The sequence below is a fragment of the Artibeus jamaicensis genome, unplaced genomic scaffold, assembly GCF_021234435.1.
Source record: "Artibeus jamaicensis isolate MK-2021 breed Jamaican fruit bat unplaced genomic scaffold, CSHL_Jam_final contig_233, whole genome shotgun sequence".
Lineage (NCBI taxonomy): Eukaryota > Metazoa > Chordata > Mammalia > Chiroptera > Phyllostomidae > Artibeus > Artibeus jamaicensis.
The window spans coordinates 11,396,340-11,421,910 of NW_026521486.1; the positions used below are offsets into that span (position 1 = coordinate 11,396,340).

Consider the following 25,571-nt stretch of genomic DNA (forward strand, 5'->3'; position numbering starts at 1 on the left):
CGCACCACGCACCACGCACCACGCACCACGCACCACGCACCACGCACCACGGTTGTCTGCCTCCTAGGTACTGCTGCAGTTAAATATTTGCCCAGCTTGTTTCAAATGAAAACGAACTGAAGCTTTCCTTGATATACAATGCACAATCAATAACCTCCTACTTCTCCTTTCATAGAAAACTCATTTTACTTTAAGGAAAACATGATGAGTCATTAAGATCCATAACCGAGACCCTGTGAACAGAATATGTAAGGATTTTTGGTTGTGACAGTCTGCGATGGAAAACCTCTGGCAAATTCAAAACAGTAAAGGTCAGAAACCTCAGTAGGAGCCTGGCTGCCACTGGACGCATCCCACCTCTACACAGCCCACCCAGTGCAACATGGGGTGGCCTCTTTGGTGCGGGAACAGAATGGATTTTACAGCTGAACTGAGGCCCATGGGGCTCCATGAGCCCCTGCACCAGGCTGGTGTTAAGAAACAGCTGCTTAGGTTGGGCTGCAGATACCTCTAGAAAGTCTCATGGGTGAAGGTGGGCAGGGGGAGGTCGGGGAGGAAGGCGCCAGTAGCCCACGATGGAGGCCCATTCTTTGTGGGCTAACAGGGAGATGGCTAAGGAGCCATCTGTGTTCCAAAAGCCTAGCAGAAGTTGTCAGGATCCAGAGCTCACCTCCCCTCTCCTTTCTTTCTTTCTTTTTTTAAAAAGATTTTATTTATTTATTTATTTATTTTTAGAGAGAGGGGAAGGGAAGGAGAAAGAAAGGAAGAGAAACATTAATGTGTGGTTGCCTCTGGAGCGCCCCCTACTGGGGACCTTGCCTGCAACCCAGGCATGTGGCCCAGCTGGGAATCAAACTGGCAATAGGCGCACACTTGATCCACTGAGCTACACCAGCAAGGGCCTCCCCTCTCCTTTCTTAATGGACTTCCTGACCTTCAAGTTACAACAACTGAAGCCCATACAGTAATGCCCCCAGGGGGCCCATAAGGAGCCTCTTCCTTTTTCACAGCTGAAGATGGAAGGGTAGGGGCATCAGCAGACTCAAGGTTCCATTGAGGCCTGAGAGGTTGCAGGGGAGGGTCAGAACATACATCCAAAGGTTGGGGGGACCAAATGCTGGGGTAACCTCCACGTCCTGATGGGTCTCCAGGTGGGGTCCCATGTCCTCCTTTCCCACCCCTGAGATACTCAGTCCAGATTCTGGAAAGATGTGAGCACCCACGATGCACAAACAGTGGCATCAGGAAGCACCAAAGTCAAGCAGATGCCCCGTGCTGCCACTGACTAGGTGACATCAGGCAAGGTACCCTCTCACCTTCCTCATGTGCAAAGTTAGAATACTAATACCTACCATCCATCTACCACACAGGGCTGTTAGGAATATTAATAACAATGGTTCATGAGGCTTTGTAGACTGTGCAAGTCTAAAGAATTAACAATAAATAACAAGGCATCATGAGGTTCAAAATTATATTCAACTGTGGCCTGATGAATATAGTAAACATCTCCTCCTGTCTTCCCATGGTCCCTTGCTTCAGTGCTGCTCTGCCCCCTGGGGAAGGGGGAAGGAGAGGCCAACCTGAGGTGGTCAGTAGGAACATTCGGTTAAACCAGCTCAGGTTAAGTATTTGAATCAATCAGCGTAACACGTTTTAGAAAAAACCAAACGGGTCTTTCCAATCACGACGCTGGACTTGATCTTGGCAGTGGTGTGTACCTCCCCTGCCGTGCCAGTGCCTGGAACTCAGTAGACACTGAACTGTTTCCCGAGTGAAGGATGAGAAGCACAGAGAGAGGGAGACCAACAAAACCACAAACAATGCACGATAAGGGAGCAGACTGGGCAAGGGGTTGATTTATCTGTACCATGCTGCATGGCCAATCTGAATCAATTAATTTTTCACCTAATAGCTGATTTCTCCCCTTATGGACTTGACCTAGAACAGTCTAGACACAGTCTTAGTGTCATCAGAATGTTTAAGGAATTTTCCAAGGATCCAGTCACACTCTTTCACAGCAGCCACCACAGTTAGTGGGACTGCCTGCTGATGACACACCAGGTGGCCAGGGTAGGAGCCCCTGCTCTGCCACCTCCACTGTGTGGCCTTGAGTGAGGCTTGTGAGCATCTGTGAGTCAGTTTCCTAGGCAGTGCAGTGAAGCTAACAACGCTGATCTCATTGGTGGGGGTGGCAGGATTAAGCTGAGAAAATATTGGAAAAGTGCTCAGCACAGACGCTTACACCTGATGGACCTCAATGAACAGAACCCAGTGGGAATCACAAGTAAGGAAGGAGAACAAAGCCTTGTTTCTCTCTTCCTGGGACAGTGTGGCATGTGGACGCCAACCTGGGGATTCAGGGAGCTGTGGTCCAGGCCCAGCCACGAAGTGAGTTCTTTCTACCTGTGAAAGCTCATCTGCTGCTCATCTCCGGGAGCTGTGTCACCCCACACGTTTACCTTCCTGGTTCTCAGGTGTCTGATTTGCAAAATCCACCTGACACCCAGGCTCAAGGCAGCAAGGCTGAGCCAGGAGACTTGTGCAGGCCTCTCCCAGGTCTAAGATCCAAGAGGCTACACAGACACAGCTTTCACACTTTGAATCAGAGCGAGGTGCCATCTCATAGGAAGAAAACGGATATAAAGGAACCGTGAGCAGTCATTCCTTTTCTGTTCTTCAAAGAGAACCAACCTTTGAAAAGGGGAGATTTTCAGGGCTGAGAATTCAGAAATACAGAGAAAGACTCCAAGCCGGTTGCTAATAGTTAGGACCAGGATCTTGGTTTGCTTGTTAGTGAAGTTCCATTGATCCCTGGTTCATTTTCTAGACGACAAATATTTACGCAGTGCCCACTGCACGCAGGCAGTATCCTAAGCGTCGGGGTGATAGCGGTGAATAAGTCAGACAAATATTCTTGCTCATGTGGAGTCTACAATCTATGGCCGTACGCACTCACCGCACAAATACATTTAACTGCCGACTGTGTGCCAGACGTGGTTCTGGAGATGCAAAGATAAATAAGAAGTAGCCTGACTTGTAAAGATGAACAGGTGCGTGGGTTATTCAGTATAATCTGAGGAGTGCTGTAATGAAGATTTCAGATGCCTGGAGAAGGAGAAACCCAACAATAATAGCCGCCACACTAAGTGCTTCTATATATTGTGGTATTTCGTTTTATCTCCAAACATGCCCATGAGGTGGGCACTCTTAAGGGGTGGGTGGGGGTGGAACTCAGGCTGAGAAAAAAGTGCTTGCCCAAGAGATGCCAGGATGCCAGGGGTGTGAACCCAGGCTGCCTGACCACGGACCCTTGGCTGCATAGCATGATACTCCACGTGTTATGAATTCTTCCCATAACCTCAACCAGATTAGACACCATAGGAGTAAGTAATTTCCATGACACAGGTCTCAGTATCCGACCTACAGTCACCATCTTCTCCAACAGGGTTTAGAAATTCAGGACTGACCCTTTCTGTTTATGTAAAACTGATTTAGCCACAAGACTTCTTTGGGGAAAAAAACAACAACACATTTCTTGATTTCAGAGGCAAGCCAGTTTCAAAGCTCTGACCTTGGAGAGCCACAGGTCAACGTGCCAGCTTTGGGGGGCGGAAGCAAGCACTTTGACATGGGAGGCTGGGGAGCATCGGGCCGGACAAGTTATTTCTGGTTCAGAGATAGCTTTGATGGGTTACACCTCTGCTCCCTTGTATCAGAAATGCCACTTGGGAGTGAGGATGCTGCCTTGGAGGGGAGATAAAAAGAGGAGGTTTACAGCAGGGAAAAAAATAGCAGAGTTGCAAGTGATCATGAGGACGAGGAGAGGAGAGTCCTCTTTGACTTTGAAGCATCTCGTTGTTGGACCCTGCTTTCCACCAGCTCTGTTTTTCTAATTATGGTTCTCTCAGTCCTGTCCTTCTTTCTCCCATCACTTCGGGGGCCTGGAGCCCTGCAAGGTCCCAAGCACAGCACTTACCTTTCTGTCCTCTCCCCTCCCCAGCCCACCTCACCGGGTGCCTCTCTGAGCCTCAGCAGGACACTCTCCTGGTTTGCCTCCACAGCAGAAACCAAAGTACAGACACACTGTGGGGTCCGTGCTCCCTGGGACATCTGAGCCCCCCAGGATGTCAAAGCCAGAGCACTATTGATGCTATTCTGGCCAGTGCTTTTCGAACTCTACCTGGCAGTAGAACCCTTTTCTCAAATACATCTTATGCCAAAGCCCAATATATTAAAAACACATTGAAAGGGTAGCAACTATGGTGAAGTGTGTGTAGGGCAGGTGTGGGAAGCTTCCCCACTTGACCTCCACAGGGGCCCCTGCCACGATTCCCTCGGGAAAACACCCCTTCTGATTCACTCTGGTTAGTGTGGTTACCATTAAAGTACGTGCATGCTGCTTGTTCACTGACCTTGAACCCATCCCCAGGGTTTGCAGGCAGAAATACCACACAGCTCCGGGTAACCACCTAGCAGGCCACACAACACAATTGATCACTTCCTCCTCCCAGGTACATTCTCCTGTTGACTTCTAGGACAGGTCTGGTTCTCCTTGTAACGGGCTACTCCTTCTCAGTCTTCTTTTCTGGTTCCTCCTTTTCTGCCTGACCCAAGGAAGGACTCAGTCCTCGGTCTCCTTGTCTCTTCTATGTTCACTCCCTAGGTGACCTTGTCCCATCTCATGCCTTTAAAAACCATGCGTATGCTCCCTACTCCCAAATTTAACCATTCCATGGTTATCCAACTACCCAGCTGACAGCCCCACCTGGACTTCTGAAAGGCACCTGAAACTCAACCTGTCCCAAATTGGACCTGAGATCTCGCCTCCATGTCCAAACCTGCTCTTGCCTCAGTCACCCCCATCCATTTATGGCACCTCCATCCTTCCCAGTGCTCAGAACACAGCCCTGGAGTCCTGCTCACCTCCCTCATTCCCTCACACCCCAGTGCACTGGCAACATCTTGTTGGCTCTTCCTTTTCATGACAGCCCAGATCCATGCACTTCATAGCCCACCTCACTGCTCCTACCCTGGTCTAGGCTACTATCATCTCCTGCCTGGATTATTGTTAAGAGCCCACACACACTGACTTCACCTTTTTAGAGCCTACTTTCAACTAGCAGCCAAAGTGGTCCTTTTAAATCACAAGCCATACCTGGCAACCTTTACTCAAAACCCTGAAATAACTTCCCAGTTCACTGAGAATAAAAGCGCAAGTCTATGATAGCCTGTGAGGATCTACTCAACTTGGTTTCTCCTGACGTTCTGCTTTCATCACAACGGCATCTTTGCACCTCCTGCCTCACGGCCTTTGCACTGGCTGCTTCCTCTGATACACTCTTCTCCCAGATGCTAAGATGGCTAAATCCCTTACCTCCTTCCCTCTCTGTGCCAATGTCACCTTCTCAGTGGGACATTCCTGACCATACCACCCTCAGTCCTCCTGGTCCCCCTCACTGTGGTTTACTTTTTCAATGGTGGGTATCACCTTCTAATCTCCTCTATTGTTTACTGATATTGTGTTGACTGTCTCTGGTCTTCCCCCACTACAGTACAAGTTCTGTGAAGGCAAGGATTTTTGTCTGTTTGCATACTAATGTATGCTAGGTGCCCAGAACCACGCTTCCTACACAGTAGGCTCTCAGTAAATATTTACTGAATGAATGAATAAACAAGTGACATTTGCAGCTTGTAGATCACTTTCATCTTTGAGGATTCCTTGGAGCCTCAAAACCTTCTGGGATTTTTTAGATGAGAAAACAAGTCCAGAGAGGTTGAATCACTTGCCTGAGATTATGCAGCATGTTCTAGAATGGACCTCATGCCCCCTTCTGTCCTTAAACCCTCAAGTACTGCCTTTAGCTGACCGCACTGGTGCCAGTCTCTCCTAAGCCCAGGCAGGTCTCATCCAGCTCTCTCCTGTCTCCCCGAACTTGCACTTGGCTAGGTGGTGACTGTATTTGAGGTACAGTGCACAGGAGGCTTATTTTTCCCCAGAGGAGCATTTATGCACTTTCACTCAAAGGAACTCATATCCTGTCTCTAGGGACCATGTGTTGTAAACATACTCTTCCAAGACAGCTCCAAGCCCCCCCTTCAGCACACAAGAGTGACCCTGACATGTTGTCCCACCTCTGGCCTTCTGTTCACATACATGTCACAACAGCTGGATACCCCAGAATAAGAGAGGGGGTACAGGCAGCAAGGAGGGGAGAGAGAGACACTTTGCAAATCAAGAAAAGACTCCCCTGCTTCTTTCTTAACAATCATGGTCATGAGGTTATGAAGTGCAAGTTAATAACTGCTTCTAGTCCCCTGCTGAGAAATTTCTTTCAGGCCTAAACTACAGGGATTGTTTATTTCTGTCTCATACATCATATCATGAACTGAGTATCTGCTCCTGATTTTTTGCATAGACCACTGGGAAGCCTGCAGCCAGCAAATTCTGGTTCTCGGGATTTCAGAGTCTAGGACTTAACCAGTGGCCCCCCGGTTCCCAGGCTGAAGGACTGAGTGAATTACACCACCGGTCTCCTGGTTCTCTGGCTTGCAGATGGCAAATTGTGGGCCTTTGTGGCTCTGTAACCACGTGAGCCAATTCCTGTAGCAAATCTCCCCTACACTTATCTATGTATCTAGAGGCTCTGTTTCTCTGAGAACCCTGATAGTGTGGTAAACACCCAACAAATGCTAGTTACCATTAGTGCTGGGCTTTACAGTCTTCCAAAGCATTGCCTCACTTGACACACTGGACTCCCGGGAACACCAGCAGCTGGTGCCACCATTATTTCCCATTCCTATATGTGCAAACTGAGGTTCAGAGCGGTCAGGGACCTGTCCAAGGTCACAGAGCTCGTGTGTAACCTGCCAGCCCTGAGCTGGAGGCTCCCCACTGACTGGAGGGTTCGGGTACCTTCCTGCACCCCTTCCTGCTCCACTGCCCTGCACCCTGTAGGCTCAGAGCACTTCTGCATGATGAGGCCTGTGAAATCTCCAGCTTGCTCCTGGTCGGTTCTTTCATCCACAGCTCCCATGCTGAGAAAAGGAAAACTTGGAGCAGCCGCAGAATCAGCAAGCTGAGCGAGACCAGGTCGGGAGGAGTGCAGGAAGTCGGGAGCAGAGGGGAGACCAGGGCCCCCCACACCTGGGCCCTCATGCACACCAGCCTGCCCCAGTGATGTGGATAAGAAGCCTCAAGAGACTTGTCATCTGGGCCGAAGATGGCAGCTGCAGCATAGAGAGAGCAGGAGGAGAGGTGGGGTAGGCTCCCAAAGAGAGAGGGTGGGGGGGGGGGCAGATGCAGAATTCAGAGACAATGACTCAGGGTGAGATTGGCAGATCACATCCCCACCCTATTGTTGGCTTGGCGCCAGTGTGGAGAGTCTTAAGTCTTAACTCCCAACACCAGCCCAGGTCCCCCAAATGTCTGGTGCCCTGGTGCTGACCACAGCCATCCCTGGAAGCACAAGGGAGGGGCAGCTGAACCTCACCCCACAGTCCAAAGTGGCTTCATTCAATGGCCCCATGAACCTTCCTCCCCAGGAGCTGCTGCCCTGGGTGCAGTGTAATATCTGGTGATTATATGTGAAGACGCTAAACCCACTGCAGGCCTGCAAACTCCATGAATGTGGGAACCATCTCTAGTTCTGCTCACAAGGGTGAGCCCAGGCCCCAAACTTCCAAGTTAGCACAAGAAAGGCCACAAGGGGCTGAGGGCAGGAAGAGCTATGCCTGCTCCCCAATACTGTTGATTATGAATGGAGAGAGAAGAGGTGACTTGTGTCTGCATGCTTCTCAGGCAGGTCCTGACCCCCAGGGTGGTCCTGTGAGCTGGGGTTAGAGAGGAACAATGACACTCTCCCCCCCCCTCCCCACCAAGGAAACCCAGTTGGTCCAAGCAACCTCAACCTTCTTGAAGGCTGGCACTGTTTTTAAGGTACCAAGCTGCCTCTCTGGCTTGTTCTCAGATGTAAAGGCCCTGGGGAACTGCTAGTTTGGTTCTTCCTTGAGCACACCTGATCTTCACAGCAATCACTTTCACTGGCTCATCCATGAGCAAACTGGGACCTCCGCAGGCTTCCAGACTAGTGTTTCCTTTACTGTGAGGTGCACAGTAAAACTGAAGATGTTATAGCCAGTCATAAACTCATCTCCAAAACTGCCGCGACAGCCAGCCTCTCACCCAACTCTGCCTCCCAGGAACAATCTGGTTTGCAGGAGGCAAGGAGTCACAGCACACAGGAGCTGAGCTGAGAATCCAGAAACCTGGGGTACTGGCTCCAGCTCTGCCGTGTCGTTGTGGGCAAGGCTATGTCTCACTCGGGCCTCGCTTTCACCACCTGTAAAATGTGAGAGTTGAACCAAATTTTCCCTAGGATGAGGCATAGTATGGGTGGGAAGAAGGTAGAACTTGACATCCCTCAGACTTGAGCTGAAATCCCCACTCTGCCATTTATTGTCTTGGCAACTCTGAGAAAGTTACTAACTGTCTCACAGTCTCCGATGCTTCTGCCGTAAAATGGGAGTGATAACACCTAACTGGCCTTCCCATGTTCACACTCCTTTCCCTGTCTGCTCTCCACACTGCAGCCTTCCATGAGCTTTCTAGAACACAAATCTGACCATACCATCAACTCCTTTAAAGCTTTCAAAGGCTCTCCAGTGTCCTTGGGGAAGGACAAACTCCTTAATCTGACAGGTACTAGGTCCAACTCTAACCATTTCCCCTTACTTCCTTCTCCCATTGTAGCCACACTGGCCGCTCTCTTCTTATCACGCTCCCTTCTGCCACAGGCCCTTTGCACATTCTGTTTGCATTCATAGAGCACTCTTTTGCCTTCTCAACCAAATGAGCCATGCTTCAGCCTCACTGAAGCCTCACTTCCCTAGTGAAGCCTTCCCATTCTCCCGATTATATTAAGAACCTCAGTAAAGACTCTTAAAAACTCATGCACCTCTCCTTTGTAGCATCCGTCCCAGTGGTAAATTTACATCTGCATGATTATTTGATGAAAAAACTTAGTGCACTACCAGCCTGCAATCTCCACGAAGGCAGGAATTACGCTGCTTAACATCTAACACAGTGCCCGTAGAAAAGGTCATAATGAATATAATGAAATCCAACTCTGTCAACATTTATTAAGCAAGTTCTACATGTCAGGCACTCCCCAACCGCCCAGTGAATTGGGTTTTATTATTATTCTCATTGAAAAATGGGGAAGACTGAGTCGCAGAGAGGTTAGGTAACTTGCCCATGGCGGGTTTTATACAGCCAATAAGTGGTCAAATCCTGGAAACCTGGTTTCTGGCGTGCTAGTTGAAGCCTTTCACTCGATAAAGGGAACAGAGTGCTCCCTTCCCTGCTCTCAACTGGACTCAACGTGAATGAAAAAACAACTTTTACTGTGTTCAGCCCTAAGATATTAAGGTTTGTCTGCAACAACAGCTAGCATTACGCTAACTAATCAAGTAAATGATACCATAGTGGGGTCCTGAAACATGAGCATTGGCTTAGAAGTTAGAGAGCAGGTCATGATAGTGGAGACTGGATAACTGGAGACCCATGTCATGCAGTAGTAACAGTTTTAGTTAAACTACAATCTACGAAAATTCAGGAGGCAGAACTCATGCCTTCTGAGCCTGTAAGCTGATTGTTCCTGGCTGAGTTTAGCACGGTATTAGGGACAGAGAGGAACTCGGACATCCATTAGCCAGTTTGCAAGTAAAACTGGAAAGGAATAGTGGAGAGTTGAAAAAGACAACTCAAACAATCAGACAAAAGATTGAGAAGACTTTTAAGTGAAATATCAAACTATGGGTAGAAGCTTCCCAGCTAAGCCTGATGGCCTTGAGGTAGCCGCCATGAACTTGAGAGAAAAAGAGGCGTGGAGTTAAGAAACAGAAATAACGCGGGCTTCAGAAGGAGGTCTAGGAAGTAACCTTGGGTGTAGCCACTGGCACATCAGGCATTAGATTGAAGATTCTAAGTTGTTACCACCGCACTGGCAAAATCTCTAAGCCTGGATTTTAAATCTTCTATGCTTACAGCATTAAAACTCGGGCCTCAAAAATTCAAGGGCAGGAGCTAGGTTACAAAAGATTTAGAGCTTCAAGGAGACCACTTCGGGTGTGGCCCAGAGGAATGGAAAAGAGAACCCTCCCACAGGGCAGAGCCAGGAACATGGAGACCTGGAACTTCTCCTTGAAGCAGGAACTTCCCCACAGAGGGCTTGCTTGAGCAAGGACTTCACCCACTTCCAGGGCACACAGTGCCCGCATTGGCAAAGTTTTGTAACTACTAAGGGCCAGTGACTTCTATGTATCTTTTACTATTGCCTTTTCCTAAAGGGTTATTCTTCAATATGGCATAAGGGCACAGAGTGACAGATAACATGTCTCTTTTGGCTCATGGGTCACTGGACCATGAAGAGCTACACTCGATCCAACAGATAGGACAGAGATTCACTCAAAGACCCTGAACTTTAAGTTGAAAGCACTGATCAGACAGAACATGAGTTTCCTCCTTTGGGGAAAGGGAAACATGTTTGTGTGTAGGAAGGATGCATACAGCTGTTTGATGGCAGGGGCCAACGATACATGAGCACAAGTGATGAGGTCCCTTGACGGCTTAGCCCATAATTCATTCTCCACAGTCTCCTTCTTCCTCTACCTGTTGGCTGGATGAATGTCTAAGGAAGACCCTGAAGGCCATGTGTTGACAATAAAAAAGGCAAACTCTCCCTTCGTCTGTTACCTAAATGATCCTCTTGGCTCCTCCCACTCTATCCTTCTGCCAATAGGACTTTAGTTAGAAATGACCTTCTATTGGACTAAGCTCCTGAGATTCATGGGTGGTTTTTTACAATAGCTAATGTAACTGTGATGATTATAATACACAGAGCTCTTAAGACAGTGCTTGGCACATAATAAGCACTATACACCTGTAGGTATTATTATACCCATTTTACAGACAGGGGAACTTCAAGTTACACTCTGTCCAACTCCATAGCCCTTTGCTATTTTATATGTACATCTCAGTAGATGATAATCAGACCCATTTTATAGGTGAGTTTAGTGCCTGGCTCCAGGTCACAAACAACAGCTGACCCAAAATTATAGGCCTTCCTCCTACTCAAATGTGCCTTCAGGAAGCTCACCCCAGACCTCAGGTCTCCAGGTTGGTCCCCCCCTTGTTTTATCCTGTTGTTATTTTTTCCTCTTATGTTTCAGGAGACATCCTACCTGCAAATGCCCCAGCACAGAACTGGCAAGTCTGCATAGAAAACCAAATAACCCTCCACTGACCCAAATTCCAAGTTTTAATTTACACTGAGCTAGTTAATTAAAAACGTGCTCTGTGAGCACAGACACCGCTGTGGCTGGCTCCCGAGATAGCTTTTGCTGTTCTGTGTAAGAAGCAAGGTTTCTTTGGAGACATTTCTGTCCGTCACAGTGCTGATGCACCACAGAAACAGCACAGACAGTCCAGGGCAGGAAAACTGCCGAGTGGAAATTTCGTGCAGAGTCAGAATCTATGGGGGCAACAGTAAAACAAAAGGCCCCCAAATCACCCCACCACCAAGCAAGGGTTGGAGAGACCAGGGCTTACGTTAATTAATGTTTACAAAGTGGTTGGGGATCCCTGAAATGAAAGAGACTATTCACAATCCCCAAAGAATTATTATTATCAGCAACCTGAATAATCTGCTGTGTTTGTTTGTTTTTTTAAGGAAGCCATTATTATCGAGTACCTACTGTGTGGCAGGTGTGCTCACATACTTGATCTGATTTAATACTTTAAATCAGCCTATGTGCTAGGTTTGAATTTTCTTCCTTTTTTGTCTTTTTTTGTAATCCTCTCTGTACATATGAGAACACCAAATTCAGCAACATTAAGTCATTTTTTATAAAGTGGCAGAGCCGAAATTCGAGGCTAGAACTTTCTTCGTGTGAAGGTCTCTCTCCTTTTTATCCCATCCTTACCTCTTCCAGTCTTCCCTTCCCTTCAGAGTCTTCCTGCATTTAAAACAAAATTTCACTCAAGGAGGCCTTTGGCTCTTCTCTTTTTGTATGTCCTTTTTCTAACTGAGATACATTTTACAATACAGTGAAATGCACATATCTGAAATTTACAAGGCAAAGCATTTGAACCCACATCCCTATTAACATCATGGGCATTTCCAACACCCCAGAAAATTCCCTGGTGCCCCTTCATTCACAACACCTTTTTAAAAATATGACAAGTAAAATGAACTACTTTCCTCTGACCAAAACAGTCTTTTTGTAACTTAGGCAATGAGGCTGTGCCCATGGGGTATATGCCTGAGGTGGGAACACTGAAGTATTTGGTGCTGGAATTATTGGGAAGGGGGATCCAGTTAGAAGTCTGCACCCTGCTGGCTGCATCCACTGAATGCATTGGGGCCAGATAATCTGGACGAGACAGAAATAAGAGACACAATGGTGTCTGGATTATTCTAACTACTATCAACCATTTTGGCCCGTCCAGTGTATCAGGCACCAAACTGTAATACCCTTGTGTACACTTAATCCTCCTAATTATTACTTTCATTTTACAGCTGAGGACACTGGAGCTCAGAGAGGTTAGATAACACCCCTAAAAACACACAACTAGAAAACGGCAATCTTGCAATTCAAATCCAAGAGGTCTGACGTCGGAAGCCTTTACAGCTAGATGTTGATGGGCAGATGTTAAATCCCAAAGATCTCACGGGCCGGTTACATTCATTCGACAAACAGTACACAGCATCTACAAAGTGCTAGGTGTTGTGCTGAGTGACACGGAAGGAGATACAAGGATGAATAAGACTCGAGCTTGCACTAGTGGTGCCACAGATAATGGGGAAACACTTAAAACAGGGTCAGGATTGTCAGGGAATGGGGGAAGGGCCAGCCAGGCATGGAGGGTAGGGAAAGGGGTTCACCAAGGCAGGCCTCACAGAGATGCCAGAAAGATCACTCTGGAGCCAAGTCTTCAAGGATGAGTGGGAACTGGCCAGCTCAGAAGGGGTTTGAGATGAAACGACAAGCACATACACCAGCATGGTGAAACACTTCTGTCCATTCCTTACTTGGGCAAAATCAACTGAGCCAAAATTTAAAAGCAACAATCATTGGGGTCCTCAGCTCTTCAAAATGGCTAAAAATTAACATTTAAAAAAACAGCTCTAAAGAGTAAAACAATCATCACAAAGTTCACACCCTAAGCCCATGCCTGTGATTTTTTTCAGAGTGATCAAGCCCTCACTTAAAGCCAATGATCCTTCATTTTCTGAGTTGAGTCCCATGGGACTAGTTTCATGATTCTTTGGGCCTCGGCGGCAAACTGGAAGGGTGGACAGGAGCAGAGATGGCAGGACGAAGGGGCAACCAAGGTAGGGAAAACAACACTTGAAAAGATAAGTGAAGAAACTCACAGATCAGTACTCTTCAGGACATCCCTGTATATACTATTACACCAGAGCCTGCTCAGCTCAACAGGCATAATAAACTCCAGCTGTGTACCAGGCCCTCTCTCAGGCTTGGCAGGGGATGTGAAAATGTAAAATTTGGCACTGCCCAGTTCAGTGCAGTAGAAACAAAAGGTCTATAAACTGAAACAAGAAGAATGTCAGGTCGTGAAGGGTCTCCAATTGTGTACATAGTGAAGGGCGGAGGGGTGGCCTGATGACAGGGAACTCATCTGTCACTAAAGAGCAAGAAACTTAAGCAAGATACTTGAGTTTCCCATGCCTCAGTTTCCTCTTTTGTATAATGGGGATAATACCAGCACGGTTTTAAGGCAACGCTGAAGATCAGATGGGTCAACACACAGAGTAGAGTTGGATGCACATGTTACTCATTATTGCCTCTGTACCTCAGTCCTTAGATTTAGGAACTGCTCGATCAATATTGCTGAACAAATGAGTTCACAAATGAATGGATACGTGATGCTACTGAGTCAAAGGGGAAAAAACTGACCATGTAAAACATGAGCTCTTTCATGAGGTTTGCAGATTAGAAAGACTGCCACACAAAATAGTTTAAGAAATAGGTATGTGTGTTTAATGTATGTTTCAGATACGAAAGAAATTCATCGCTCATTCCTTAACTCTGCTGCATCCATGACCTGCCATTTTAAACAAGCCCAAGAAAGACAGACAAGATCACAGTGGAGTTAGAGTTTACCTCACACTAAGAGACGGCTGAAGGGGCCCTGAAACCCAGGAGTTAAGCTCTGCAGTGTGACAGCAAACCCCAGCCACCACACACTCACCCTGCCCAAAACCAGCGCTGCGGGCTTCTCCTTCCTTAAATTATACTTACTCCAAAAAGGATAAACACAAACACTGTCTTTCAAAGATGTTAAAGATCATAAACGGAAAACCAGGTTGAAAAAATATGGAGGCTCCTACACAGGGAGCTGCAAGAGGATCTGGGGATGCCTTACAGATCTCCACCCTAATTTTACAAATGGGAGACTGAGGTCCAGGGAAGGAAAGCGAGTCACCCAAAGTCATAACTTCAAGAGACTGGCAGACAGTGGTAGAGCAGGGTGCCCAGATTCCCAAACTAGAGCCTCCTAAGGGGACTGCTCTGTTCTGCCAAAGGAAACATTGAGGGAAAAACAAGACGAGGTGCCAGCTCTGCAGGGGATAAAGGCTGGGGGGGAGGGGAGAAAGGAGTAACGAACCATTGTGGTGGGGCAGCTAAAAACAAGGGTGATGGGCACACGCAGCAGGAAGGAAAATTTATGACCCTCCACGCTTTTCCTGAAGGTAGGATTCCAAACGAGGAATAATTTGGTCCAGCCCAAGTTCCTGATTTTTGCAGGTGTACCCAACCCCTTCTACAGAAGCACACAGAAGGACCAATGCCTTCTTCCCAGGTGTTTTCCTCTGGGTCAGGATATCTCGGGGCGAGGGGTGGGATGCGGGAAGACTCGAAGACACCCTCTCGTTAAGGATTGCGCCCTCGACTGGCTGCAGAGGGGGAAAGGCTCGGGCAAAGAGATCAGGAAGATTCTCCGAGAACGAGACCCCGCCCTCCCCGCCGCCCCCCGCCCCCGCCTTGCTCCTTCCTTCCCCTCCCCTAACATAATGGTGATCAAAGCCAGGTGAAGGGACTGAAAACTGAGGGTTGGTTTCCGGAGGGCTTTTACTAGAGCGGGTCGCCCCGTGCGCCGGCTCGCTCCCGCACGCGTTCACGGGCACACTTCACACGCTCACGCGCATACAGAGACTCACACACTCATATGCACACTACTGGCACCCCAGAGGCCCGGCCACGCCCGCCCCACCTCTCTTTCACCCCCGGGAAACGGACGGGCGGCAAAAATGAATGAAATCTGCCCAGAAAGACTGCATTTCAGCTCCAACCACGCAACCTCTGGCCAAACCGCCAAATATAAAACAAAGTTTTATTTCGCTTTTTGACTCTCCAGTTACGCTTCTACCATTTCCTGTGGAAAATTGAAGCTTTGAAATGTCTAGCTCCGGCTTTCATGGACAGGGCCGCCAGTTCGAGCTTTCGAAAACCAGAGCCCCCCAGCCCCACCCCCTCCGCCTCCAGAATGGCAGGTTCGGTCCCACCCAGCTCCTTCCTCCAAAACAGGGCGGGGGAGGGGGAGGGAAGAATGACCGAACCTGCTAGAAACGACGCCCTAAATTGACTACCCGCTTCAGAACCCCGCCCCACTCCCATCCTGCACGGGTTCCTGATGGCGCTCCTTAAACCAAATGGTAACAGCTGCAGCGCCCTGCCACAGGGCACCCGAAGCATCAAGAACTGGAAGGTCGGAACTGGAAAGGGTGGGCGTTCACTGCGCAGCACCCACGAGCCTTGCGCTCTGGCCCTTAAAAACGGCCCCGGAAAAACTTGAGACCTTCAAGTCTTCTCGCTCCACCTTCTCACCATACACACATCTCCCCTACTGTCTTTACGACTAGCGAGCACTCAAATGTTCTGCCTTTGTGGTCACGGGGCCTCTCCACCCAGACTCTGACGGTGACCCCCTAAGGGCGCGGGGAAGTACGCGAACTAAGCAACGAAGGAAAGACTGCACCTCCTCGCGAATTCCAGGGAGACAAACTTGTACACCTGAGAATTTGGCACCTTCAAGGTCATCAAAACAGGGCTCTGGCAGAAATGTGTAGTAGACACAAAAGATCGCAAACCTTTCTGCCCCCCAAAAGGGTGTTCAGTTCTTCCCCGTTTGCGGGAGGCAGCCAGCGCCCCGCCCCACACTGGGGGGCGGAACCGCGCGCTCTCCGGTTTGGAACCTTAGGAGCCTGAGCACCGGAGGGATCAGGCGGTTTCCGGCCACCTCCAGCTCAGCGGTCCCCTCAGAAGCTTGGGACTGCAGCGGGTGGCCGGAAGACGCGGGAGGAGAACGCGAGGCAAACTTGCCAACAGAGTTGGCCGTGTCGAGTAGCACTTGCATGGCCACTTACCGCTGGCGTTCTTCCCGCAGATGAGGTGCTGGTAGGGCTGCAGAAGCCCCCAGATCTCGGAGTCGTTGTTGACCGTGTGCTCCAGTGTCTCCACGGTGAACTTGGGCGCCTCGTGGAGCGCGTGGTGGTGGTGGTGGTGGTGGTTGGCTGCGGCAGCGACGACCGGCGGGGCTGCGGCGGCTGTGGCAGTGGAGGCCGGCGGGGCGCAACAGCTGCTGCCCCCGCTGGCGCTGCTGGCTGCGCTGCAGGCGCCGCCGCTCGCCGCGCCCCCTCCGGGTGACTCCCGCTCCTTATCCGCTGCGGGGACCGCATTGAGGCCGGAGCCCGGGCCTGGGCCGGAGCTGGAGCCGGAGCTGGGACCGCTGCAGCTCCGGGGCTGCCCGGAGGCCACGACCCGTGCGTAGATGTCCCGGAAGAGGCTCTCCATGCAGGCTGTCAGGTAGATGGCGGCGTGCTCATGGATGCGCAGCGCCACGCGGCTGTCCACCATCCAGCGGTACACGCGGCCCACAGAGAAGGTGAGGCCGCAGCGCGCCGACTTGCCGCGGCCAAGGCGGTCGCCGCCGGCACTGCTCATATTGTAGAGGGACAGTGCGGCCAGCGCGGCTGCCGTGCAGTGCGCCGCCAGGCCCCAGGACAACACGATCTCCATGGCGCTCTGGATCTCGTACTTGGTGCACTTAGCGAAGCGCAGGCTCAGGCGCTGCGCCTCTTTGGCGATGCGTACAAGCGCCCGGCTCACCAGCATGGACAGCTTGGCCAGCGCGTCTTTAGGCAGGCTGCCGGGGACCGCCGGGCCGGCCCGGGGATCCCGCGAGCGCAGCAGCAGCACCTCCAGCTCCTGGAGGGTCCAAGGGACCTCGTCGAGGTCCGGCAGCAGCCGCGAGCAGTGCTGGCCGGCGCAGTCCAGCCCCTCGGAGTCTTCCACCAGGGCAGTGTTGACGGTGTCAAAGCTGTTGTGCCGGCTGTGCATGGAGTCAGCTAGAGGCGGCCAGCAGCTCCCGCCATACGGGGACGCCGGGTGTGAGTCAGAACAGCACAGGGACAAGTTGGAGGAGCGCACCGAGTCCGCCGCGCCACCATAACCCGAGTCCAGCGTCAGATCCTCCAGCGTTCGCACTATGGGCTTCTTACCTCTTCTTGCCATCTCTGCGCCACTTCATGCTGTGGCCGCCGGAGAGCCGAGGGGAAGGAGCAGCGAGAAGCAGCGGGCGCCCGGGCGCGGGGAGAGCTGAGTCCACCTCGACTCGGCTCACTTCTCCACCAGCCGCTACTACCAAAGTGTTACTACTTTCGGCTGCCTCCCCGAACCGCCGCCGCTGGAATACACAGGGGAGACCCCGGAGTCATCTTCCAGAGCCCAGGCCGGAGCTGGGGCTCACTGAGGAGCGGGCCAGGCTGGGAGGGAAGCTCACACTGGGACTTGCCCCTTCTTTCCAAAATAAAATAAAAAGTATCTGACCCTCTCCTTTCTGGGCCCGGCTGTTTGCACAAGCCACCAGGATCCCGCCTCAGTGTTCGTAGGACGGAAGTAGACTCAGATGCCGCCGCCGCCGCAGCAGCAGCAGCAGCTCGGCCGGCGGCTGGCTCCCAGCTCCCGGCTCTTGGTTCCCGGATCCCCGCCCGGGGTTCACTCGGCGCCCGCCCGCCCCGCACTGAAGCGCAGCAGCAACCGCGGCGGCTGCAAACCCTGCCAAACCCCGCAAACCTAAGGAAGCCCAGGGGGCGGGCGTATGTAAAACAGGACCCAAGGAGAGCCAATGGGATCAAAGGATGCTAATTACCTTTTTTTTAAACTCCTCAGCTGCTCTCATCCCCGCCCCTCACTCACGCCCCCAGGTTATGATCAAGGCTGCAGGAAGTGGGGAGCAGCGGCCTGTGCATTGGGGGGCCTGTGCGAGCATAGGGATGCAGATACTTCCCCCCTGCTGCTGTCTCTACCCCCCAGACTCCCCGCTTTGGTACTAGAACCGGAAGGTGGTAGGTTGAGCAGGTGATTCCCCCCAACCCCGGACCGAGGTATACTCCCCTTGACTGTTTATACAGTGTCTGCCCGGGGTCGCTCTGCCTGCCCCTGCGTTTCGGATTTCACTTCCTTTACCACACATAGCATGTTTTTTCCTCCTCTCATCTCCCCCACCCTCGGGTACCGAAACAAATTAATGCAGCCCTCTTTCAGCCTCAGTTTGTCCTAGTGTGGAGGGAAATGAGAAACCAAAGGAGCCGAGGGGCCAGAGGGATGCCACCACGGGAAGGCCGTATGTCTGGACATCAGCTACCTGCCACCAGGGGCCATTCACTAGGGTCCTTTCAGCAGGCAGGAAGGTCCTGAGCCCATCTTCCTAAACCTGGGGGCGGGGGAGAGGGAGGAGCTGGAGAGAAGGCTCAGGTCCCACTTTGCAGTCCTGGTGGGTGTGGTTCCAGGCAGCTGGAAATTTGCATGAAAGGGAGTTTACTTTTTGACTAAAGATAAAACATGTGCGTGACTTGGCTGCATTCGTGTCAAAAGGCAGTCTTGTTTGGCGCAACCTACCAGGGCAGAAACCATTATCTTCTTCACCTGGGCTTTCCCCAGCTCCCGTGCAACATTTCTGCCTGGGGTAGGAAACCCTCTTCCTCTGGCTGGCTAGAATGTTCATCTTAAGAGTCTCCTCCTGTAGGAAGGTAGTCCAGATCCAGATCCCTCAATGCTGGCTTGGGTGCTTGAGCTGACGCCCCACCCCCACCCCTACCTCATTCTTTCTGAGACTGTGGAATTCTGGACGCTCCTAACACTAGGTCGTTTCAGTCTGGTAACAGGCCTAGACTGCACACTGGACTAGGGAGGTCCCCAAGCATAGACCCTTGGGAAATATTTGTTGTAAATGGGTGGATGAAGGAAGAAAGGATATGCTTTTGAACTGTTGGTTTGAATGTTCGGCAATAGACTTCCTCAGCTAACTCGGTAGACTGATGTCCTCACCTGCCAACCCATCTCCACCATCACCCTTCCCTTCACATCAGTGAACCGCCCTTACCCTGTGTATCATCCTAATGTATGCCTCATCACCTCTCACTTTGACGATTATTATATGATATTTTATGAACTGGTTACCTTCTCTGATGGCCCTTCTTTCTCTAAACCATCCAGTCTAAGAATCTTCTAAATGTGCAGTCCTGATCTTGTAATTCCTCCCGAAAAAATTAAGGTTCCCCACTGCCTTCTGGATACATCGGGTTTGTGCTGGCTAGCTGGCCTTCACTGATCTCTTTACTCTGTTCCCAGACTCGCTTTCCGTAATATAACAAACCTTTTAGAAGGGATTGTGAGGCCTAACTTCATGTGCTAACTTGAGTGAGCCACAATTGCCCAGTTTATACGTTGATTCTACCTAAGTCTCTGAGGACCTTTCCAGAGGAGATTAGCATTTGAATCTTTGGACTCAGTAAAATAGATTGCCCTCTCCATCCTGGCTTTTCCCATCACTGATTGAACTTGGACGTCTCATGTTATCTTCAGCCCTTGGGCTGGAATTGACATCATCTGCTTCCCTGATTCTCAGGTCTTCGGACTTGAACTAACTATACTACCAGCCTGTTTTTTTTTTCCAGAGAATTGGAACCAATAGAAAATATATAATCTCTAGAAACCCAACTAATACATATGGTCTTTGATTATCTGAATCCTACCTTTCTCTGTAGCCTCTCCATCATCACCCTAGCCTCCTAAATATGTATTCATACTCGCAGACACAGATATACTACACTTACACAGATACGTGTACACCCATGAATAATCACAGACACACTCACAGACCTACACAGATAACTGCACACCCATGGATGAACACACAGACACACCCCCACACACACCCTGTGCTCTAGCTATACTGACATCACTTGCTGGCTTTCCAAGTGACCATGTTGTCTCTTGCATCGGATATGCCTTGGTAGATGTTGTTCTCTTTTCTCAGGACACTTGTCTTCCTCTTCTCTACCTGGCAAACTTCTCATCCTCTAAGATTCAGATCCAGATTTCCTTGATGTTGTCTGCTCTTCACCCAGCCCAGACCTGGGAAGGCGTCTCCATCTCTGTTGCTCAGAACCTTCTCTCCTCTGTGTGTTTCCCTATGAGCTCATCCACTCGTGTGCCTTCAGTTAACACCTATGTACTGATAATGCTTGAGGGACGACCACTCAGCAGAGTTCAGGTGGCAAGAGAACCTGGAAAAGCCTTCCTCGTGCCTAGGGGGAAAAAAAGACTGGAAAGCAATGGGCCCAAGATGGATTTATTTTCTTCTGTGGCACCAGCTGGACTTGGGTTCCAGTACTGCCTCTGCCAATTTTCCGATCATGTACGCAGTGTTCAATCAATCTCTTTTGTCCTCCCCTTTCTGGCTTTTGGAATGCAGAAAATAATCACATGCATGAGGGAGGGTTTAAATGGAACTTTTTCATATACAAGATTTCCTAACACAGTGTGTCCCACACGTGATAATAAGCCTATAAATGTCTGTTACCATCATCTACATTTTCTACAACAAACACTGATTTCTTAGAAGCAGGAAAAAATATGACAAATGTTACATATAAAATCCAACTTACGCCTCAATGCTGGGCTGCAGCGCTACCTCCCCCAGGAGGTTTTTCCGCACATCGGTAGACGCGTTTGCCCCTTTCATGCTACAGAAGTTATGCACCTGCCTTCCCTCACCTTGCAGAGCGCACATTCCTTGAAAGCTGGAAACTTGCTCCCAATACAGAGCCAGTACTAACGAGCATGTCCCTTAGTGTTATGAATAACCAAAGCATATGTCCATTTAGTTTACTAAAAGAAATCATTAATGGTAATGTTAAGTGAGTCTTAGTGTGAGTGACCTGGAAAACACTGAAGATAATAAACACATGAACCAAATGTTAAATATTAGCCCCCATATGATGAGAAACTATTATAAACTCAGTGCCTGCCAAGTATGAAGAAAATTTAAATCAACCAAAACTCCTCCCTCACAGAAGTTGTCAACATTACAACTTTCTGCAGTAGTCTTCCTAATTTTTTCCCATCTTTTTTCTTCTAAGCATACATCTCTTTAGAGTTGGGATTATTCTGCAAATTATTTCGCATTTTGATTTTTTCTTAAGAAATTTTCTCAAACTTGACAGTATAATCATTCCCCACACTACTAAATATTTGTTCAAAATATTCTTCTTTTCTGTGGCTGCAAAATATTCCAACCTATGTTTATACATTCACCAGTGCATACTAAGTTCCCATGGGTTGATTCTATTTTTAAACTGCTGTCGCAATGCTGAGATGACTCTCTTTGTGCATAAATCTCTCTTCTTCAAAACTAGAAGTTTTACGTATGTTATCCTCTAAGAAACACAGACACACAATAAACACATACTAAACATTTAAAAACAAAAATCAGAAATTAAATTACTGGGGTAATTTTGCCTATCAGATTAGCAAAGATTTATAAAGTCAATCAAGATGAACATGCGTCATGATGAGGCACAAATGGAGGTGATCTTCCAGGAAGGCAGTTTGCCAATACGTATCAAAATGTCAGTGTGCATTTCTTGCAATTTCCCAAAAATCACATCTTCTGATGTTATCCCTGATGATCCTTGCGAATTTTTCAGAAGTATACAGGATGTTCTTGGTGATGTTGTTTTAACATAGGACTTCAGGAAGTAACCTCAGGGTTTTTCACTAAGCCCTGATGAAGTGAATTATAGTAACTCATATGAGGGAACATCAATCGGTGGCAAAGGATAATGATGGTGATCTTTGCTTTCACAGCATATTGATTAGGGAAGACATTTTTGAACATCAGTTTTGCAATTGCACACATAATGTGATCCCATTTATGTAAACTGCTTTAGGTAGAGCCAAATATATACACAGGTGTGCCTTGATTTATTGCTCTTTGCGTTATTGCGCTGCACAGGTGTTGTGTTTTTACAAATTAAAAGCGTGACCCTCCACCACCAAAAAAAGTGGGAAAAAAAGGGTTATGCCTCACTTTAGTGTGGTGGTCTGGAAACAAACCCACACCATCCTGAGATATGCCTGTACGAGCATGTGAATTGGCCTGAAATGATGAAAATAATACCTAAAACTAGTTTGTTGGATTTCTGGTGATTTTTGAATGAGTTTTATCGATTCTAGTTCTATCCCTGCTGTCTTTTTTTTTTTCCTTTCGTTTCCTGAGGATTTTTTATTTTCCTTTTTGTACTTCTGAACATTTTATGATAAACAGGTATCATTTTTACCAGAGCCAGAAAGCTATGTTCAAGAAAATTAAATTATTTTCTGCCTACTATTTGGAAGCCTAGCTGTCCATCAGAATACTAATATACAATTCTTTGTCCTTTAGCATTCCAGAAACCAAACAGCAATCATAATAGCTAACCCAACAACCAGAATGTGAACTAGCCTCATTCAGATGGACTCACAGATGTTGGGGGTTTCATCACTTTTCCCATCCATCTACTGTGTGTGTACATGAGTAGCAAGACCACTTGGGCATGAAGCGTGGCTGCACTACTTCCTAGCTGTGTAAGCCCGAGCAATTTTGTCAGCCTCTCCATATACCTCATGCCTTCATTCTCCATCTTTAATCGGAAATAATACCATGCCTGTAGGTTGCCTGTGAGGACTGAGATCATTAGAACAGAGACTGGCCAGCCCTGTAAACGCTACTTTTGGTTACTTTTATACACAGGTCAGACACAGTGATAGTTGTCAGGGAGCTATGGAGTCTCTGTCTCCCTTCTGGGTCCTGCTCTTGTTGAGCTTTTAGTCCAAAGACAGACATCAATAAGAGCTGCAAGTGCAATGAGTTTCAGCAAAGGGGAAGTTCAAGGATGGCACACCTGAATGAACAGATTGTGTGTGTTTCACTGCAGCATTTCTGAGCAAGCCCCTTGCAGATCTCAGCTATTTCCTAAGTACATAGTCAGTGTGTGTGAAGCTCAGGGATGGTCCCTTTGCTATGTGAACGTCTTTGTACGTGGAAGACTCTATTTCTGGGTAGAAGACGCTGAGTGAGTCTACCCAAATTACAGCTTGCTCCACATCAGAAAAAGAAGTACGTGCCCAATTCTTCTGAACTTTCTCCCTGAAAGAGAGAATCACAGAGTCAACATAATAGCTTGCTCATTGGCAGAGCAGTTGGGTCACACAGCTCAAAGAGCTTTAAAAGGTAACTTTTGAGCAAGAGTATCATTGCACCTGTCAATATAAGGAAGCTCTCAGAGCAGATCTCAGTGTGAGTGTGGTCCTCACAGCAGTGATTCTTCATATATTGGGATCGTGCATCTTTTAAAGAACTGGCAAGGCTACCTGCTCTCTCTTTAGAAAAGTTATGTGTATGTGCATAAACATGACATGTATAGATTGTTATAAAATATCGGGGGTTCACTGGCCCTCAGATTCCACCCATGGTTTTCTTAATGGCTGACTGAGATGATAAGTGCTCTACTGCTCTGATGGAATCTTAAAAATGGAGGGGTACAGTTCTGTGCATTACGAACTTCTCTAGGTGGGAATCCAGCCAGGAAACAGAAACCACTCTAGGTCCAGTCCAAAGGAATCTAATGCAGAGAGAATCATTTAGGGAGAGAGAAAGATGGGAGAGCTAAGGAGCTATGTGGGACAGGAAGGAAACAACTAGGAAAGTATCATCAGCAAGAAGCCTCCGCCACCTCCAGGGCTGGAGGGATGGGGAGAAGATGGTGTTACCAGAGTCCAGAAGCCAAGTCATATGACAGAATCAAGAACCACAATGGAGAGGTAGCTCCGTGTTGAGAAGGGCTACCTGGCTGGGCCTGGGCTCATGGATGAGACACAGTTGCTTCCAGCAATACAACTGGAAGCAGACGCAGAGAGGCTGAAAAGCCCTAGCTTCTGCCTTCCTCCTGGACCTCCACCTTCTGCCGATCCCTCCTGTTAGCCAAACCCATCAAGAAGCTGGAGGGTGAGGGAGTCTGGGAAAGGCAGTTCTGTGATACAAAGTAGACAAAGCAGGGCAGGAGAAGGGCAGGTGTGGATATGAGCACAGACCAGCAAAGGACAGGTTTAGGAAGATAAGATGGTATTTCAAAACACGCATCTGTCATGGAGTGTCCCAAAGTAATGCTGCAGACTTTCAGAGAAGGAAGCTTTGATTGTGTCCACATCTTTGTTCCCACTGTCCTTACCCTGATAAAATTACTCATCACCTCCTATTGGCACTATTCCCAAGAACCCCTCACTTGATCTGCCCACTGCTAGTCTCTTTTTCCCATCCAGAGTCACCTCTGCTCTGTTGCCTGGGTCATTTTTCTAAACTCCCATCACCATCAACAAAAAGGAGTGATTCTGGTCTCCATCCAGTTGCATCCCCTGTGACCTGCCCTGGTTACCTGCCTCCATACTCTTTACTGACTAAGTATAATTTCCTAAATATATTCTGTGTCTTCATTCATGCTATTCCCTCTGCAGTGAATACCTTTTTTTTCCTATGCCTATTGGACTCCTACACATCCTTCAAAGCCCATCTTCAATGTTACTACTTGGGTAAGAACTCCTGTTCTGCCCTACAGGACTAGCCTCTCTTGGTTATGCTTTTGTAAATGTACATCCATTACCGTCCTTATGAATACTTATCAGCTATAATAAGTATCATCATCAGAAGCTACAGCAGCCTTCTGCCCTTTTCCCTGTGCAATGGAGTAGTAGTCAGGATTGTGGACCTGAGGTCACAAGGACCCATGTTTAAGTACCAGGGGCTGGTTTTGGGTAAGTCTTTAACTTCTGAGTTTCCATCTATTAACTTTTTATATGGAGAAAATCATAATGCCTCATAACCTCACAGGGTTTTACTACGGAGAGAATGCATGTAAATACTTTACTAGCTACAGTTAGCTAATCCTAATCTTTTAATCAAAAATGATATAATATTTTATATATACTTGTAAACTACTTTTGCATTAAAATATATCACTTTGCCTGTCCTTAAATGTTTTTTACATTTTTCTAAGTTTTTATCTTTCAAATTTCAAACAGAAAAGTTGATAGATAAAATAAACCCCCACCTGCTCCTTACCCTGATTCACCATTGCTAACATCTGCTTTCTGTGTGTGTGTGTGTG

General features: G+C 48.4%; 1 protein-coding gene across 3 annotated transcripts in view; it reads right to left on the bottom strand.

Annotated features, from left to right (window-relative positions):
• Nucleotides 1–18,159, bottom strand: part of ABTB3 (ankyrin repeat and BTB domain containing 3) — a 265,773-nt gene extending 247,614 nt beyond the window's left edge. For 2 of the 3 annotated variants that reach the window (XM_037160398.2, XM_037160400.2), the window contains exon 1: nucleotides 16,452–18,159. In XM_037160398.2, coding sequence (XP_037016293.2) covers nucleotides 16,452–17,598 — 1,147 coding nt within the window. In that variant the 5' untranslated portion in view covers nucleotides 17,599–18,159. The remainder of the gene's footprint in view (nucleotides 1–16,451) is intronic. The other variant, XM_037160396.2, reaches the window with a different exon arrangement.
• Between the last annotated feature and the right edge of the window lie 7,412 nt (nucleotides 18,160–25,571).